General features: G+C 38.2%; 1 protein-coding gene and 1 pseudogene across 5 annotated transcripts in view; one reads left to right on the top strand and one right to left on the bottom strand.

Annotated features, from left to right (window-relative positions):
- The window catches only part of LOC149067917 (ADP-ribosylhydrolase ARH3-like), a 31,221-nt gene extending 12,772 nt beyond the window's left edge, over window positions 1–18,449 (bottom strand). The window contains exons 1-9 of one of the 5 annotated variants that reach the window (XR_016195260.1): window positions 18,016–18,448; window positions 15,594–15,708; window positions 13,609–13,822; window positions 13,209–13,393; window positions 12,237–12,346; window positions 10,888–10,970; window positions 10,589–10,796; window positions 9,168–9,374; window positions 2,508–6,988 (exon numbers count right to left, since the gene is read on the bottom strand). Coding sequence is in view for 3 of the 5 variants with exons in the window: in XM_089252024.1 (XP_089108150.1) it covers window positions 10,593–10,796; window positions 10,888–10,970; window positions 12,237–12,346; window positions 13,209–13,393; window positions 13,609–13,822; window positions 15,594–15,708; window positions 18,016–18,184 (1,080 nt within the window). In the remaining 2 variants the exon portion in view is untranslated. The other 4 variants (XR_016195259.1, XM_089252023.1, XM_089252022.1 and 1 more) reach the window with 4 other exon arrangements.
- On the top strand, window positions 1,251–1,637 carry LOC149067918 (uncharacterized; annotated as a pseudogene).
- Window positions 18,450–19,064: the final 615 nt, after the last annotated feature.

Genomic DNA, 19,064 nt, shown 5'->3' with positions numbered 1-19,064 from the left:
ACAGACGAGAAGCCTCAGCACAATAAATGCCCACAAGGCGAAACTTCTTGGTGTTTTTATAATCGTGCAATTGCAGATGGTTCCACTCATATGTATAAAAACATGAAGCTGTAGTTGCAAAGATACTCCTGTCGTGTACCAACGACTTGCTTCCAATGAACTATTAATGAGGTGTTCCGCTGCTAAAACACAAAATGCTAACGAGAGCCTCCACAATCTGATATGGACATACTGTCCTAAAGAAATCTTCGTTTCATTGAAACGTTTGCATATAGCAGTTGTTTCTGCAGTGTCTCAGTTCAACATGGGATGCGAGAGCGTCAGAATATTAAGTACTCCTGCGTTGGAACTGGCCAAGCAGTGAGATGGAAGACGATTGACGCAAAGCACCAGACGCTCTACTAGATACTACAAGTGCAAACATTTGGCAAATAAACACCATAAAAGCACTAAAGAAAGAAATAAGATGAAGGACCTTCACATGGAGCGGGGCAATTTTAATGTTAAAAAAACTTGATATCGCATTCATGAAAGTACACAAAACTTTAACGTTGATTTTCTCAAAACTGACATTTGGGTAACTGATTGTTATGGGAAAAGTCCCTTGCGCATTAGTTTTAATCATATTGTCTTAAAATTTGGTAGTTATGTAAAAAAAACATTGGTGCTTTTAAATAAAATTTGAGACGCAAGGGACAAAAAAATCTAGATTTTGGTTTGGCGCCTTTTGGTGTCTAAATAAGTCGCCAAGCTTGCTGATACACATATTTTTAAACTAAGAGACCTAAAGTTATTATTACATGTGCATTGAAATGTCATTGAAGCATTTTTAGTAAGAAATATACAGTATTAAAAAATTTACATTTGAACGTCATGTGTCCCCTTAAAGCGATCACTGTATGGACTGAAACAATCGGGAAGACAGTGGTACAAGAAATTGGACGAAAAATTGAAATCTTTGAATTTCTATCCTCTAAATTCTGATAAGTGTATGTATGTCAAGAAAACATCTACCACAGAAACAATTATCATTGTATATGTTGATGATCTAATTGTGTTTATAAATTCCAAAGAGAACTACAAAATCATTAGGGATAATCTCGCAAATTCTTTCAAGATGATCTTGGAAAGCTGTATTATTGTCTGGGCATCGAGTTTGAACAAACCATGGACTCAATCAAAATGTCTCAAAAGAAGTACACCGAGGATATCCTGGAAAAGTTCAAGATGCTAGGCCTGTATCTACACCGATGGAAAGCGGCATCAAGCTGACCAAAGAGATGTGTCCCGTAAATGATGTGGAAAAATCCGAAATGAAAGACGTTCCGTACCGAAGTCTGATTGGTTCTCTGATGTATCTATCTGTGGCAACTAGACCTGACATCACGCATGCTGTGAATTTTCTCAGCCAATTCAACAACAACCCCGGAAAATGCCATTGGGTTGCAGCTAAGAGAATCCTGAGGTACCTCAAGGGCACCATGGATCAAGGTCTTACATTCAAGCGTTCGGGAAAGCCATTGACTGCATATGTGGATGCCGACTGGGCTTCAGACATCAATGACAGAAGATCATACTCTGGATACGCGTTCACACTCGCTAGAGGAGCCGTGACCTGGGAATCCCGAAAACAATGAAGTGTCGCGTTATCATAGACTGAAGCGGAGTATGTGACATTATCCGAAGCTGCGAAAGAGACTGTATATTTGAAGAATTTCATCCTTGAACTGTCCCCAAGTTCATTGACTGCACCCGTGACTGTGTTTTGTGACAATCAATCAGCAGCAAAGCTTGTGCAAAATCCTGTGTTTCATGCTAGAAGCAAGCATATTGATATACATTATCATTTTGTTTGCAAAGTTTATGAAAATTGTATTTTTGATATAAAATATTTATCTTCTTTGGATATGCCAGCTGACATGCTCACCAAAGGTTTTGGCAAGACTAAACATCAAAATTGCTGTAAGCTGCTGGGATTGTATTTTGTGTTGCATGTCAATTGTGTTTATGTTTGTTGCATTATGTCACAAAATTATGTTGATCGTTATATGTTTAAGAGGGGAGTTTTGTATATGAATATATAACTTGAATTTTATGTGAAATTTGTTTTGCATATGTTGTAAAAGAAAACTTTACATTAAGAGGGGAATTGTTGAGATATTTACTGTAATGTGTTTTCTTCACCTCTTACCTCCTCTGTAACTCAAGTGTCTGATGTAGCAGCGAGAGAAAGTAGGTCATGGATGTTTTCCCGCCAATATAGAGAGTAGCTTGTTAGTCGTATTGTGTTTTATCGTGTGATTATATTAATCTCTATAATAAACTAGATATTTCGTTATTTAATTGATGAGCAGTTCATGCTTTGAAACGACATCTCTGCTAAATTCCCAACAGACATAACAATACTATGGAGACCAAAAAATTATATTGTAGAAGAGGGATATTATATCATATTATATGGAGACGCAACAGTTTAAGATTGGAGTATAAACATTTCCAAACAAGACTTGAAAAAATAGAATTTTAGAGGAATTTACCGTTACATCGAGTATTACTGTACCACGGTTTCATTAGAAATGTTTCTTTTTTTTTTTTGCATGTTTGTCAGAAGTTATTTGAACACTTTTCTTTGATTCATTTTTCTATTTTTTGGTAACTCAAGTTTAATTTCAATGGCATTTTCTTTTTAAACTTGGAAATCTCACATCCCTTGTTTTCCCACAAAAGTTCGACAACACGATTCAGAAATAAAACTGAAACATGCAAATAAAACACAATACAAAATGAAAGTAATAAAAATATAACAAAATCAAACCACCCACATTATACATACAATACAATAAAAAATACAAATTTAAAAACTCTATAAAACTATCAATGAATGCCACATGGAACGTCAATGCCAAACAAAAAATACAAAACATAATTTCTACACAATCTAAATTTCTACATAATATTTTCCGATACATAAACTATAACAAGAAAGAAATAAGGAAAAAACCCATAATGAACCTCAAAAACTAATAATTTTGAATTAATTTTTCCAGTAGTTTCGGTCGCCATAGCTCATCAAGGGTATCACGTCAACTGAAGGATATTGACATGCACCTACCTACATAGTGATGTCAGTAGAAATAAGAATTTACCCAACTATTCGCATAAATCTGCTTTTTGAGAGCATCACAATTATAAGAAAAATAGGGCAAGGACCTGATGGCAAATTAGGGTAAAGAACTTCAAGTAAATGATTACTGGGGTATGGGACCCACGGATATGACTTATGGCGAGGCAAAAATGGATAAATGTGGGCTAAGGTAAGGGAACAACGGTTAAATGGTCGCTGTGAAAATGGACCTGAGAGATATAGAAGTATAAGGAAAACCAAATCTGCCCATTAGTTTTAATGATTATATGTACCCATATGGCAATTTCAACAAAGGACACACAGGTATATGACTATTATAGCAAGGAAGCCTTGGGTATCAAAGCGTCGTGGGTGTGTGATTCTTTGACAAGGGAGCAGTGGATAAATGCAGGCTAAGGTAAGGGAGCAATAGGTAAATCATCAGGACCTAAAGGTATATGAGTATTAGCGGCAAGGGAACCGCCTGTTTATTTCAACAGTCATGTACACACATGGACAGAGGACCCGGAATCCCCAATATGTGACTATTATGACAATGGAGCCACGGGGTATATGACCTTTTTGACAAGGGAAAAAGAGTACAAATGAGGGCTAAGGTAAGGGACTCACTGGTTTATGACTGTTAGGGCAATGGGGGTAAAGTTAAATAACCACAAGAGCAAAGGAGCTGTGAGTGAATGGTTTTTAGGCAAGGGAACCGCAGGTGCCAAAACTGTGAGCAACACTTCTATTGGGAGTTTTTCTCTGGCTAATGGCCTGTTAAATATTGTAACACTTTTCGCAGTTGTCAGCTTACTAATATAAAAATAGGGGGGGGGGGCTTCTAATGAACATCAGTCTGATTGATTGCCGTCTACCCATACTCATAATAATCAAATGCACCAATGAAAATGCATTTCCTCATTTTCTAGAGATTTTTTTTCTGAGCCAAAACCTTAGATACGATACAGGATTCTAATTACAGGAACTCATTAAAATTTTTCACGTAAACATATTTTTTTTACATTATTTCAATACTGCACTTAAAACAATACATATATACAGTCGAATCCTGTTTTAACGAATACCGTTATAGTAAATATCTTGTTTTAACTAACACTTTTCTAATCCCTCAATAAGTTTACATAAGAACAATGCTATGTAACCTGGAATTCCTTTATAACGAAATTTCGTTTTAATGAAGTGATTCCTCCGGTCTCTTGGTTTTCTTTAGGCACAGGGGTAGGTACAACAGGTACTTCCCCATATATACCGACGGCTCCAAGAGCCCTGGCCATGTCGGTTGTGCCTACATCTGCTGTGAGGAGACATCTTTCAAACTTCCAGACACATTCTCTATTTATTCGGCAGAACTGTACGCAATCCTTCAGGCTCTACGTCATATACGACGCAAACGCCACCGACGATGCATTATCTATAGCGACTCTCTCAGCGCATTACAAGCACTGAGTTCCTGTACGTTTCACACTCATCCATTCATTCATGCCATTTTTCATGAATTACATCACCTCATCCATCACGGTACCACAGTAAAATTTTACTCGGTACCAAGTCATGTAGGAATACCGGGCAACCAAAAAGCAGACACCGCAGCTCGAACAACAACAACCAACATTGATAATAGCCTTTTGGTACCTGCCAGTGACCACTTCTCAATCCTCCGGGAAGTGATGCATCGCCGCTGGCAGGAGCACTGGAACAATCAAGTAAATAATAAACTGCATGCCATCAAGCCCACACTTGGCCATTGGCGTTCGAGCTGCAGAACTAACCGAAAAGAGGAAGTTCTGCTTGCCCGGTTACGCATAGGACACAGTCGCCTCACACAATCATATTTGTTATTACGAGAGAGTCAACCAGAGATGCCCTCATTGTCAAAGTCCATTGACCATTGCTCATGCTTTTACTTGTTCATATCATCGTCATCATTTTACTACCGCTTTTGGTCAAAGTCAACCTGCACTTTGTGACATTTTAAATGACCATGGCGATGCATCTCGCATTTTTAAATTCATTAGGGTCATTGGTTTTTATGACAAATTATAGTTTTTACAATTTATGTCATTGTTTTACGTTTCATGTTTTTTTATATGTTTTAGTTTTTTGACATGACAAAAGGACATCTTTCTTATTTTTTTGTATTGCTTTGGCGCAGTTTGACCAAATTGGTCCTTGCGCTAATAAATTGAAAATCCAATCCAATCCAATCCGGTCTCTTGGCATTCGTTATAGCAGGGTTCAACTGTATATATATACATAGAAAAATGTACATTATGTTATAAAATTAATTTTTGTTGAAACTCACCAATACCAGCACCATTGGCAGCTGTAATATGCAGTGTAGTGTAAAAACATTAAAAATTCATCGTTTAAAAGGAAAAATTGAAAGTTGTATATCAAAATTGAAAAATTCAAAATTGAAATTAATCAAAGAATTCAATTTTCTTTTCATTCAAAAGCACTAAAAGCAATTATTCGATTGAATTGAATTCTTCAATTAATTTTATTTCAAATTTTTCAAGTTTCATTACAGCTTTCAATTCAATTTCATCTCATCAATTTTGTTTTCAATTTTTCATTTTAAACAACAAATTTTTAATATATATATATAGATATATACACATATAGAGGGTGGTAACTATCGACCGCCCAATAATTTTACACTTGATTCCTTGTGAAAAACTAATTTAGGAAAGTGTTTTCCATTTTTGGATCAGACGAATATTAAGTGAGTTATAAGGTTTGAAATTTTGTGATGTGTCATTTTTCTAACAGTCAATTATATACCAAACTCCGAACAAAAGTACATTTCTCCGCCAGCAGCGAGTTGTCGCTTCTTGAAAATGAACTGAAATATTCAATCCCATTAGAAGCCAAGTTCTGCCTTCCTTCGTATTAGCTTCGTTCCCTATGTTGGCAAATTTATCACCAGATTTGTAGTGTTAGCTGAATGAGATCGGTTTGAAATTTTTTTTAGCCAAATCAACATTATTTTGCCAAAATGTGACAATTTTTTACCTTCCATATCAAGTCAAATTTTTTGAGGGAAACAGTGCATACATGTTTACTGTGTGTGTGCACGATCATTATTTTACGTTGATTTAATCATATTACATGTTGATTAATAAAATGGCAATATTTCTTTGGAGTTTTTTGAACTTTCATTGAAACTGTTGCGCGTAAAAGGCTTCAATAAAGGATGTAAAAAATTTAGCTTGACGAATATGTGACTGGTGGAAACAGTAAAATAATAACAATTTTTAGTCGGGAACTTTTATAATATCAAACTTATGTTATGACTTGACCTATTCAAAATAGTTTTTGGTTTCAGATTTTTTTCTATTGATTACGCAACTCAATACTGATTTTATTCTAAAAACATTTTCAGTGATTTTAAGGTGCTTTTGGGACACTGATTCTGAATCTGACATTGGTTTAATCAGATCGACTCCGATTTTTGGGATAAAGTGAAAGTTGAATTTAGATGGTAATATCATAAGCCAGGTGCGGATCTATGGGGGGACCGACCACCTTCCTCCAGCAAAACGTGATAATGCATGAAATTTTTGCAACTTTTATATGATAATATTCATTCAAATCAATCGGTTGAAAACTACCTGTATAAACGTTTTTGATTCAATAAAACTTCAACTAAAAAATAAGAGAAACCAGTGTAGATTTTTTCAAAAAATTCCGAAAAATAACAGAAAAAATCGGATGTACAGTATGGTCAACCTATTCACACTCATTTTATTTATTCATTATTATTTTGTAAAATCATCCCTCCCAACAACGAGCTCTGGATCCGCTCGTGCCACAGGCAGCTTATAAATCACATTGAAACTGTAAGAAATGTAAATCATTAATAAACTTAATATGAATACGTAAAGATCACTGATGTCTGGTAATGATATGTTAAATAAAATAGCAAAGTAAATAAAAAGTTGAAAGAAAAACTTCCACGCAAAAATTAGTGGCTGCAGACTATACTGAAATATTGATATTATGCATTATCTCTCAAGAGCTAGAGCCGATTCGGCAAAACTAACACCAGTTTTGAAATCAGCAGCCCCAATTTACCCTAAAACCATTAAAATTTCCTTTGGGAACATGAAAAATAATTTTTTTTTCTGGCCTAAAATTTGGCTATTTGGATTTACTCACAAACGTTTAGTTTTATGACAGTTGTTCGAGCGAGTAAAAAATAATTTTGAAGAATAACTTCATCCCTCTCAAAAATTTCCAAGGATAGTTCAGCATACAATATTCTTGTACAATGAATGCAGGGCTGCAACTAGGGTGGAGCAGGCGGGTCTTGTTCCCTAGGTGCTAGACACAAGTGGGGGGAGCAAATTTCATTTTGAAACCTCTCCTTCAACATGACAAGGGGGCATCAAAACGCGTGCTAGACCCGGGTCACCAAGCATCTAGTTGCGGCCCTGGATGAATGCCATAAAATTAGAAATTATAGCAAACAAGCAAAAATCAATATAGACATAGTACTTTCTAGAGAATAAAGTAAAATGACTAACGCTTATCTATAATCTCTGTAAAGCTGGGGTCGTGTGATGCAAAGAACATATTTTGATTGACTTGTAAAAAAATTTTTTTTTCTTTTCTGAAAAGTGTGAAGAGAAAAAAACTTGTTTTTAATATGCCTTTCGTTTTCTGGATGTCTGTGTGGGGAGGAGTTAATGTATTTTTAGCGTTTCCAAAAACGCTGAGTTATACATTTGGTGAATTTGACAGGATTTTGAAGTGACATCAATTTTTAAAGCGTTATAACTCATTAATTATGGGTCAGATCAAAAAAACTGAAAACACTTTTCCATATTAGGTTTTCACAAAGAATCACGTGTGTAATTATTGGGCGGTTGATGGTTACCACCCTGTATATGTTTAAAGATTGAAGGCCTTTTTTTTTCCTCATCGAGAAACCGGGTGATAAAATTTTAAAATCATAAGTTAATATTTATAGGTAAAATATAACTCAACCAATAGGGCGAGTCAAATAAAAGCAGCATAATTTTGGTGATTGCAATATTTTAGCATGAATAAATGTGCCACACCTATGAAAATAGCATAAATTTTTATCAAAATCAGTGAATATCTTCTGTCCTCATCCAGTGGTGTATTTACTGAAAGGGTAGGGGCTTGGTGGGCTACAGCCCAGAGTAGCAAATTTGAGAGATTAATGGCCACGAAAGTGTATAGAATGGGAGAAGGGCAGAAAAATTTGTATAAATCTCAATAAATCCGCCTCTGCCCATACAGCAAGGGACTAGGTTAGTGAGTGACCAAAAGAGTGGCCTAGAGTGTTTGCAAGTATGTGGGTGAGCAAATGCGTAACTTACAGCATGAGAAAGCATGTGAATGACCAAAAGAATGACCTAGAGCATGTGTAAACATGCAAATGATCAAAAGAGCAACCCATAAAGCAAGGAACCATTTCAGTGAGTTACCTATAAAGCAAGGACCCCCATGTCAGTGAATAACCAAACGAGTGACCACGACAGTGTGTGAGCATGGGAGTGATAAAAAGAGTGACTAACATAGGTAAACTTGCAGGAGTATTGGGGGAGATGCCAAGTGGGTTGTAGCACAGGGTAACGAATTTGAGGAAAGAGTAATCAAGAAAATTAGACTAGAATGGGAGAAGGGCAGTAAAATTTTCTGTAGCCCAGATATTGGCAAAACCATAAATGCCCCTCTGTTCTCACCATGGTCATAAATTTGAGCTAAAACAGGATTTACTCATAAATTAGCATGAATAAATTTCTTGAATAAAATTTTAACCTACGAGAAAGAGAAAAACATGCAACATTCCAATTTATTTGGATTGATATCTTCAAACCCTGCCATCATGGTTGGACAATGTTTCATGAGATATTATTTTCTTCAAAAAAGATACACAGTACTATTCCTAAAATTTTGCACATTTCTCATCGGCACAACAGCTCATGTTTTCTGAAATTTACTTAACAGTCACGAAAATGGTTTTTTTTCTTGTCGACCGACCTACCCTAATGAGCAGTCCTTGTTAAACTCGTGTTGATGTTTGCTGCATCAGCTGAATATTCTGTCGCTGTCACAGAATTGGGGGGGAGGGGCGAAGAAAGCCCACTATGCCCATCACAAAAGGCCATCACCTAAAGTCATCCTCTTACATCTCCTGCCATAAATACTGGCTCATGAATTAATTCCCCAGCTCCATTGATTTCATTAAATCCTGCAATGAAAGTATTTGACAATGAATAATGTGGGTAAGTAAAAACTTCTTAAATACGTTTCACGCTACCTCCGTTATAGTTATAATTTACAATGCCTAGGAAATATAAGTTACAATCGTTATAGCTAAAGTTGAAATAAACAAACACAGTAGACTCTCAATAACCAGGTGGTGTCTACGTCATGTACGGCACAAACGCCACCAACGATGCATCATTTATAGTAACTCTCTCAGCACATTGCAAGCACTGTGTTCCTGTACATTTCACACTCATCCATTCATCCATGCTATTTTTCATGAACTGCATAACCTCATCCATCATGGTATCACAGTAAAATTCTACTGGGTACCAGGTCATGTTGGAATACCGGGTAACGAAAAAGCAGACAATGCAACTCAAACAACAACCAACATTGATATAATAGCCTTTTGATACCTGCCAGTGACCACTTCTCAATCCTCCGAGAAGTAATGCATTGCTGCTGGCAGGATCATGGGAACACTCTAATTAATAACAAACTACATGCCATTAAGCCTACTCTTGGTCGTTGGCATTCGAGCTGCAGGACCAACCGAAAGGAGGAAGTTCTGCTTGCCCGGTTGCGCATGGGACACAGTCGCCTTACATAATCATATCTATTATTACGAGAGAGTCAACCAGAGTGCCCACATTGTCAAAGTCCATTCACCATTTCTCATGCTTTTACTTGTTCACATCATCGTCATCATTTTATGACCGCTTTTGGTCATGGTTATCTCTCACTTCATGACATTTTATCTGACCATAGCGATGCATCTCACATTTTTAAATTCATCAAAACCATTGGTTTTTACAACAGATTATAGTTCTTACAAGCCACGTCATTGTTTTACGTTTCATGCTGGTTTTTATCATGCACAGTTTTTTATTTTCTTGACATAACAAAAGGACAATTTTTCTTATTTTTATATGGTCATTTTTTGGCGCAGTTTGACCAAATTGGTTCTTGCGCCAATAAATTCAAAATCCAATCCAATAACCAGGTGGTGTGTTAGTCTGGCTTATCCAGTAATCCCACGTTTTCTAGGCAAGATTTCTTTGAGTATAGAAAACATTATTATGAACAGAAGTTTATATTATTTGAATAGGCTTTTTCCCCGCCAGCGTCCATAAAAAAACGTTTTTACTGTGTTCAAATTTTTAATGTGATGTATAACCAAATAAAAAAACATACATGCTCAACTTCCACAACATAGCTCATACAGCTTGTCCGCCGCTCGTTCAGACTTCTCAACAGATTCACATCTCGTTCGAAAGCTCTGCGGAATAATTTCTAGTCCGTGGTAGGCACCAGAGATGCCCCCAGTCATAGCACCTATGGTATCCGTGTCTCCCGCAACTGACACAGCATGGTAAATGGCACGCACAAACTGATTCGGGTGCTGCAAAGAATATCAGTGAAACCATAGAGAACATGAATGGAAAAAACATGTTAATGAATACATAATCATCTAATTTATTTTGAAAATTTACCTTAAAATCATCAGATGGCTGTAGACTTTTCAGGAAAGAGTATATTGCGGTAGGGACTGACTTGTGACCCGATACATTGTTTCCTGCGTTCAGAGAAATCACAAGAATCAATTACTTTGACAGTAAGTATCAAGACTCATTCTGTCATAATTGAATGATCATCATTGCCAGGGCCTGACTTAGGCAGGTGTGGAGGGTGCAGCCGCATCAGGCCACAAAATTTTGACACCGCAAAATGGAATAAAAATACTTTGATTACACTGAGTTAGATTTTGACTTCTTGAAATTTTGTACAGGACAGGAACTCCCTTCTTCACAGGTCTAGGGTTTTGACAGACCCCCCTCCGCACATGGCTTTGGTGTTCAGGTGCTGGACCAAATAGAGCATAGAATTTTTCATATTTAAAATTACAAAGGGGATGGGTAGCAAATTACGTTTGCCCCGGCTGAAAGAGCAGTGATCTCTCGCTTGTGTGTCAGTACACGAGAACAAGGAAAAAAAGGTGCATAAATGGGAAAGGTTAGCTAAGTGAATAGCGTTTACTTACATCTACCCCCCAAAGCAGAATGTTTAGTACTGTTCTGCAACGAGTCCTCGGCTGACTGGAAATGTTCTGTGGTAAAAATCCCCATACATGTAATAGTGTTTTTTGAACTTTTTATTAAAATTCTTCCAAATTGTTCTGCAGTAGCGGTAATTGTTCTGCAACGTACGTCACAGATTTCGGCACATTCTGCTTTGGGGCATCTACCTATAAACATGCCTTTGATCAGGAATGCAAAAAATAGTCTTATAACTGAAAAAAAAAACAGAAGTACGAGGGTGCGTAAGTAAGAGATATCACTATATTTGGTTTGAGCTCTGGGTAGATGATCCATTGTCTAGTCCTGACAGCCTCTTTCATTGTGATGCCTTGAGCACAAATACTGTAGTATATGGGCCAGGCTGTGATCTTTCACAGGGTGAAGAAACAAAATTGATCTGGCCCCTGGGCTGGAGCCCTGCCAGCGCCATTCTTTTGGGGGGGGGGGCATGATTGTAGTGTAATCATTCCCAACCTTCAAGTGCTTGAAGGCAGTACTTACAATTTTTCTCATTGGGCGATAAGCCGGTATTTATTGCCAAACAGCTTTTGTGTTAACATACATATAGTATGTAACACATAGTTCGATAGTCGTTCCCTGGTGCTAATATAAGCCTGTTGTGCACCAGGGCGCTGGGGGGGGGGGGGCATTGGGGAAATTAAGGAAAACCATTTTAGAGGGCAGCAAAATTAGTTTTGCACTGGGCCACGAAATATTTAAGCTTGCCCCTGTTCATTGCATTATGTACTCAAAATAAAACAAACCTATCTCTTTAGCTACTTCTTTCGCAGACAAGCATTTGGCAGTCTCGAATATTTCTCTTACCCTCTTCAGACGAAAGTGATATGGCCTCAATTTCTCCTCCTTCTCCAACCTGCGAGAATTCAAAGACAAATGCAAGTCAGCAACAACATAAAATAAAGTTGATATAAACTAAAATAATGAATTACCAAAACAAAAGCGAAAGTCCCTTGTCCTACCAAAAACTGGGACCCCCCTCTCTCCCTACCGATAATTTATCTGGAACTCTTCTTCCACCAATCATTTGTCTAACATCTATCACCTCATCCTACCAATAATTTACCTGGGACACTCTTCTCTTACAAATCATTTATCTGGGACTCTCTTCTCCTACCAATTACTTATGAGTCTCTTCTTTAGGGACGCAACTAGATTCTTTGTCACCCGGGGCGAGCCAGAATTTTGGCGCCCTTTGCATGTAGAAGCAGTTAAAGAATGAATTCAGCACCCCTCCTGGTTCAGCGCCTGGGACACCAGACCCGCCTGCTCTCCCCTAGTTGCATCCCTGCTCTTCTCCCACCAATCACTTATCTGAGACTCTCTTCTCCCACTAATCACTAACCTGAGATTTCCTCAAATAAAAAAAGTGGAAGCTGTCATGGAAGCCAAGAATCAAGTGAAAGTGTTCGCACCATCTTTGACCAAACGTTTCTTGGGACAAGGGAATCTTGATGCTGCAAACCACCAGCATGATACATTCTGGTTTTGATTCTGCAAGTTGACGCCATTACAGATTAGTTCAAAATAACCTGAACTTCATGTTTTCAACCACATTGTAACGCCACCTAAATTCCATAAACTAGCCTGCACCACTATGTTTGTACCTCTAAGGAAGAGATCAAAGGGGGGGGGGGAATTAACTCATGCCCATGACTCGCAACATCTCTCTCGATTGATTAGGCATGTTTTCGTTACACAAACAGGCATGACCTTACTCTATGCTGCTCTCAGGCTCCTCAAACGGCACCATCTTCTCAATAAGGCTGTCAATGAATGCAACAGGATCGATACCTTCAGTCGGATTCGTCTTCAGGGCTTGTCGGATGGCCAGGCACTGGAGTATAGCACCATTATAACCGATCTGATGCGTGTGAGTGATAAGAGACTGTTCTTTTGCAACCTGCAATGAAAAGAAAAGGCATCACAAGGTCACATTCAGAGTTACTATAATTTTCAACAAGTAGAGCAACACCGCTTAAGTGACTTGAAAGACCTTGAGATTTCTTTCTCAGTCAATCGACATAAAAATTTTGTGGCTTTGTTAGTCAGAGAACAAAGAAGCATTTATCCAATCCATGAATTGTTTGTCAATTTATTGCAAATTAATATAGTCACCTTTGTCACATCCTCTTCAGCACTGTTATAAGTATATAAGGCCACGGGAGCGACTCTCATAGCAGCACCATTTCCGAAAGAACCGGTGCCTTTGAACTGCCGTTTTGCAGGTCCCAATGGATCCTCAAAGTCAGTGTCTCTCAGGGCTTTAAAGACATTGACCACATTGTGCCCATATCCTTTTAATGGACTGGCTTCATATTCTTCAACGAACCTTGAACAAAAAAAGAAAGGGGAAAAAAGATTAGTAAATTTGCAGAGGGTATTGCCGAAACATTTCGAAAATGACACTTAAATCCGTGCAAGAAACTATTCAATTTCATTGATCTGAATTTCTAAATTGAAAAGCACCAGTTTCAGAACATTTGTACCATTGGCAACCCTGCATTAGTAATGCTTCATCTGAGGCTCCTTCGTTCTAGCGATTATTTCTCTGAGATCACCTTGCTCTACAAATAATTTATATTAGGGCCAAATATATTGTACTATCAATTATTAATCTGGGAAACCTTTGCCATAGCAATCATCTATCCTAAGCTCACTTGCCGTAGCAACGATTCATCGGAGACCCCTCTTATTCTAAATTATTCATCTTGGCTGACCTTGGCTCTATCAATCATTTATATGGGGCTCATATTGTCCTACCAATCATTTGCCAGGGTATTTCTTTACACTAGCAATCATTCAATCAAAGTTGACTTGCCCTGAAAATCATTTATCCGAGTCTCCCTCATTCTGAGAATAATTTATCTGGGATTACTTGGAGCTGCTTCATCTTATCAATCTTATGGGGGCACTTTGTCCTACCAATCATTTATCTGGGTTGCCCTTGTCCTAGCAATAATTTATCTGAGATCACCTCACTTCAACAATCATTAACACGAGGCTTCCTTTGTCCTATCAATCATTCATTCTATCATCAATCATTCAAGGCCATAAGCTGCCTTGTCCAATAATCATTTATATAAGGCTTTCTTATCCTACCAATCATCTATTCTGGGGTTCCTTGTGCTGTAATCATCTATTCTGGGGTTCTTTGTGTTACCAATCATTAATTTATTGTTATACCGATCATCTATTCTGGGGTTCCTTGTGCTCTAATCATCTATTCTGGGGTTCCTTGTGCTCTAATCATCTATTCTGGGGTTCCTTGTGCTCTAATCATCTATTCTGGGGTTCCATGTGCTCTAATCATCTATTCTGGGGTTCCTTGTGCTCTAATCATCTATTCTGGGGTTCCATGTGCTACCAATCATTGATTTATTGTCATACCAATCATCTATTCTGGAGTTCCATGTGCTTTAATAATCTATTCTGGAGTTCCATGTGCTTTAATAATCTATTCTGGAGTTCCATGTGCTTTAATAATCTATTCTGGGGTTCTTTGTGTTACCAATCATTAATTTATTGTCATACCAATCATTTATCTTGAGCTCTTGTACTAACAATCATCCATCTGGGATAGCCTCATCTTACCAATTATCTATCAACATCAAAGAAATGAGCCAATTCTCGGATCCCCCCCCCCCAACTAAAATAGGTGTAACTATAAGAAAAAAATCATTACCAAGGTATGAACAGTAACTACCACATTATATGATTGTTCTCCCCCTAAAAGTCTACCTCACCCACTTAATTCTGGGACAGTTCTATCTTACCAATAATTTATCTCCCAATCATTTGTCTGTGACCCCCACCCTCCATTCTTCCTAATGGCTAACCAGATGCACATCAATAATCTCTGACTGATGTGTTGCCCATGACATTGTTCAGCAGGAACCAGTGAGGCACAGCAAGACAGCCAATGTCCCAATGGAATGAGTTTTGTGTCAGTGGGTGCTGCCATCTATCATTGGAATCAGTATGATGTTAAAACTAAAAAGAACATATTTTTGGAATATTTCCAGCTCATAACAGCACTCGAGTGTCATATTGTATATGAAAATAATCAGAGAAATATGTGAGAGAGAGATAACGCAGATCACCTGGACGCCATATCGTTCACATCAAAGCCTCTGTTTTCAACGAGCGAATCTGCTATGCACAATGTCATCGCTGTATCGTCTGTGTAGTCCTCCTTCTTTGAACTCAACAAATCATCTGAAAAGAGTTAACGTTATCGATACAATTTATTTTTGAGAATACCACCTTCAAGTTAAAAATAAATATACATCACAGAAAATTTTGAGCTGACTTTGAAGACACAAATCAGGACTTTTAAGTTTTTCCGAGTTTTTTTCACACAGGGTGGGCAAAAAGCTCGTAGAAACTTTACAAATGCATAAAAACCAAAAAAATAACTGAAATAAAAAATGGCTTGCAGGGTTAGCATCGCTAGGTCACAGGAATTTTTTTAAGATGGGGGGGGGGAAATAACTCAAAAAACAGCCAATAGATGACACTGGTATGAGCAACTTTGGTGGAAATATGCAAATGAAACGGTTATAAGAACTTGCATTCCTAATACACAACCAGTTCACTGTAATAAACTGTGTATGTGAACAAGGATGCTGAGTGCGAAGGATAAAGCTTTGTTAATGAAGTTGTTTTACGTGAACCAGGGATCAGCAACCATTGCCTTGTGTAAATTCAGAGTTCAGAAGACTGTGAGGACTGGAAAAACACCTTTAACAGCGACAGGCCTCATAAAGCTTGTTCAGTGGTTTGGGGAAACTGGAACGCTGGAGAAACGTGTAAGAGCCGGACGACCATGTTTAAGGAAGGTACGTTCACCTCATGTTGCAGCCGTGCTTTGGCGTCCAAATCAGCTGCAGGAACCAGCAGTGCTCGTGAAGCTGCCAGACGCTTGGGCTTCCCACCATCCTCGGTATGCAATATGCTTCATGGAATACTTGATCTGTACTCATACAGATTGCAGTCGTGCCATGAACTTTCACCAATGAATACCGTACAGAGGGAAGATTTGTGAGGTGGGTTTTTCCAAAATCGAACAGAATTCCATCTGGGTTTTTAGCATCTTCCCCAAAGCAGAATGTTTAGCACTGTTCTGCGACTAGCCCTTGGCTGACTGGAAATGTTCTGTGGTAAAAATCCTCATATATGTAATAGTGTTTTTTGCACTTTTTCTTAAAATTCTTCCGAATTGTTCTGCGACGTACGTTGCAGATTTTGGCACATTCTGCTTTGGGGAGCATCTTGTGGACATATGAAGCTCATTTTTTGCTTCATGGTGACATTAATACCCATAACTGTCGTATCTGGGTGACGTCTAATCCACGTGAGTACACGCAGAAACCATTGCATTCTCCAAAAGTGACAGTGTGGTGTGGGTTCACAGGTTCGTTCATCATAGGACCCTTCTTCTTTGAAACGCAGTGCCCAGTAAATGGGTGGAAAACGGCTACAGTGAATGTGGAGCATTATTTCACGCTTCTGCGTGAGAAGATCGTGCTATGTTTGTGTTAAAGATATGCACTTTCTACCGTCATGTTTATGCAAGATGGAGCAACTAGTCACACTACTACTCTGGTCAAGGCATTCCTGATACCGACATAATTTAATCAGCAAGAGTCAGGGCCTGTTTGTTTCTCATAAGTTTGGGCTCTGGGGGAAAATAAGAATTTTTGGGGGCCCCTTATATATAGTATGCTTTAAGGCAGAGGCATACGCAAGGGTAAGGAAAGCATGTGAGCAGCGCCAAAAATACAAAACGCAGTTAATTTTGGGGTACTGAAACGGGCTCTGGTAGGGCGTGCATGGATCCAGGGCAATGTGCAATATTGGATCCAAACTTGAATCGCCTCATATTTTATTGGACAAACTGATACCCCCTCTATATTTACTTTGATTACATGGATTTGATTAAATTTTTGTTTTTGGTATCACGGTCCCAAGCCCTGTTTATTTCGTAAAGATTTCTATTTCTCATCATCTCTATTGTTGAGGTTTGGCTCAAAAGCGTTATGTTATGTCAAAAGTGATTGAAATTTTTAAAAACTTTGGAGACTAACTGAAGTCTACACCGCACCCCCTCACTTAAACCACCCCTGCCATTATGTTCCAATTTTCTTGACCACTCATCGCTCAAATTTACCGCCTTCCCTGGGATAGCATGCTTAACTAAAGTTTCCCTATAAATGCACCTCTGGGGGTTATTCGAGAAACGCCAGTGGTACATTTTGACCGTGATGAAAGGGAAAAAATAATACTATTCATCCAAACATCAGCATTGCACTCATTAAATTTTCATCACAGAAAATACCATCTTTTATATCATGGTTTCCCAACCTTTTTTTTTTTGTCCTATCGCCCCTAAACGCAACCCGTAGCTTCTACCGGCCCCCTGGAACATTCCATCGCCCCCAAGGGGGCGTTAATGCCCACGTTGGGAGAGAATCACTGTTCTTATATCATGAAATTCATAAGAATCGTGCTGTTGTGCATTACCTGGGTCACTGACGTCCTCCGACCACTTGGAGACGCGATCGATGAGTTCTTGGTCGGTGAATTTGGTGTATTCGAAAGGAGCACCGAAGCAATCTCCGACGTGAGATCCCACGAGACATCCTCGGAATTTGGACGCTAATAATAAGGCAGCAGAAGACATCTTGGACATTTATTTTACGTACGGTTCTTCTTCTTCAATTATACAGGGCTTTATGCACGTGCGATTTCGGTCGACTGATGACAACTGATGCCGAAAAGAATAAGCGAGACCTATATACTAGCTGGGGGAGGGGGGGGGGAAGAAGGTATTTCCTATTACATATATTATTTCCTTCCTAAAACGAAAGCAGTTTCGTTATCGCATATCTTTTGTACACTCCTTCCTTTTTTTTATTATTGCATGCTGGTTGCCCCGATGTTGTGAAACATTACAATGACGTCATATATTATTACCATCCTGCCGCAGCGACATCACATTTAAGGCAATCACGTGACTCGGTGAAAACAGTGCGTGCCTGGCAATTTCCCCATAGGAATTGAATTAGGTGACCATACGTCCCGTATTTCCCGGGACAGTTCCGGTATTTTCTGTTTTTTTGGCTGTCCCGACTTTTTGACAAAAGTGTCCCGGTTTTTCCCGTATTTTGCACGAAGCCTACTTGAATTTTTATTCTTTATTGAAGTCAAAGACTAAAATTAGTTTTCAACTTATAAATTATATTATGATAATTACAACTATAAATGAGAATATTAATCTCCCACATTTGTCTTAGTGAACGTTTTTTTTCGTGGAATTCATTTTAATCCACTGCAATTAGCAGTAATGCTGCATTTCCCGCCATTGTGATTTTTCCGTTATTTCAACAATATGTGGCAATTTTGTTCTGTTTTGGTGTCATTTTTGGCAATAATTGGCGATGTCTTGTATTTTACCGTATTTTGAATCCCAATTTCCCGTATTTCTCTCGAGGAAATATGGTCACTTTACATAGGAATGTACGTTCTTCGTCCGTCCAAAAACAAATATTTGGTTTTAAAGATTAAAAAAA

This window comes from Pholcus phalangioides, unplaced genomic scaffold, assembly GCF_987345545.1.
Source record: "Pholcus phalangioides strain wild (caught in Gottingen) unplaced genomic scaffold, Ppha-v1.0 ptg000028l_1, whole genome shotgun sequence".
NCBI classification, from domain to species: domain Eukaryota; kingdom Metazoa; phylum Arthropoda; class Arachnida; order Araneae; family Pholcidae; genus Pholcus; species Pholcus phalangioides.
Note: the sequence above shows the minus strand (reverse complement) of the source record. Positions and strands in the feature narration are given on the sequence as shown.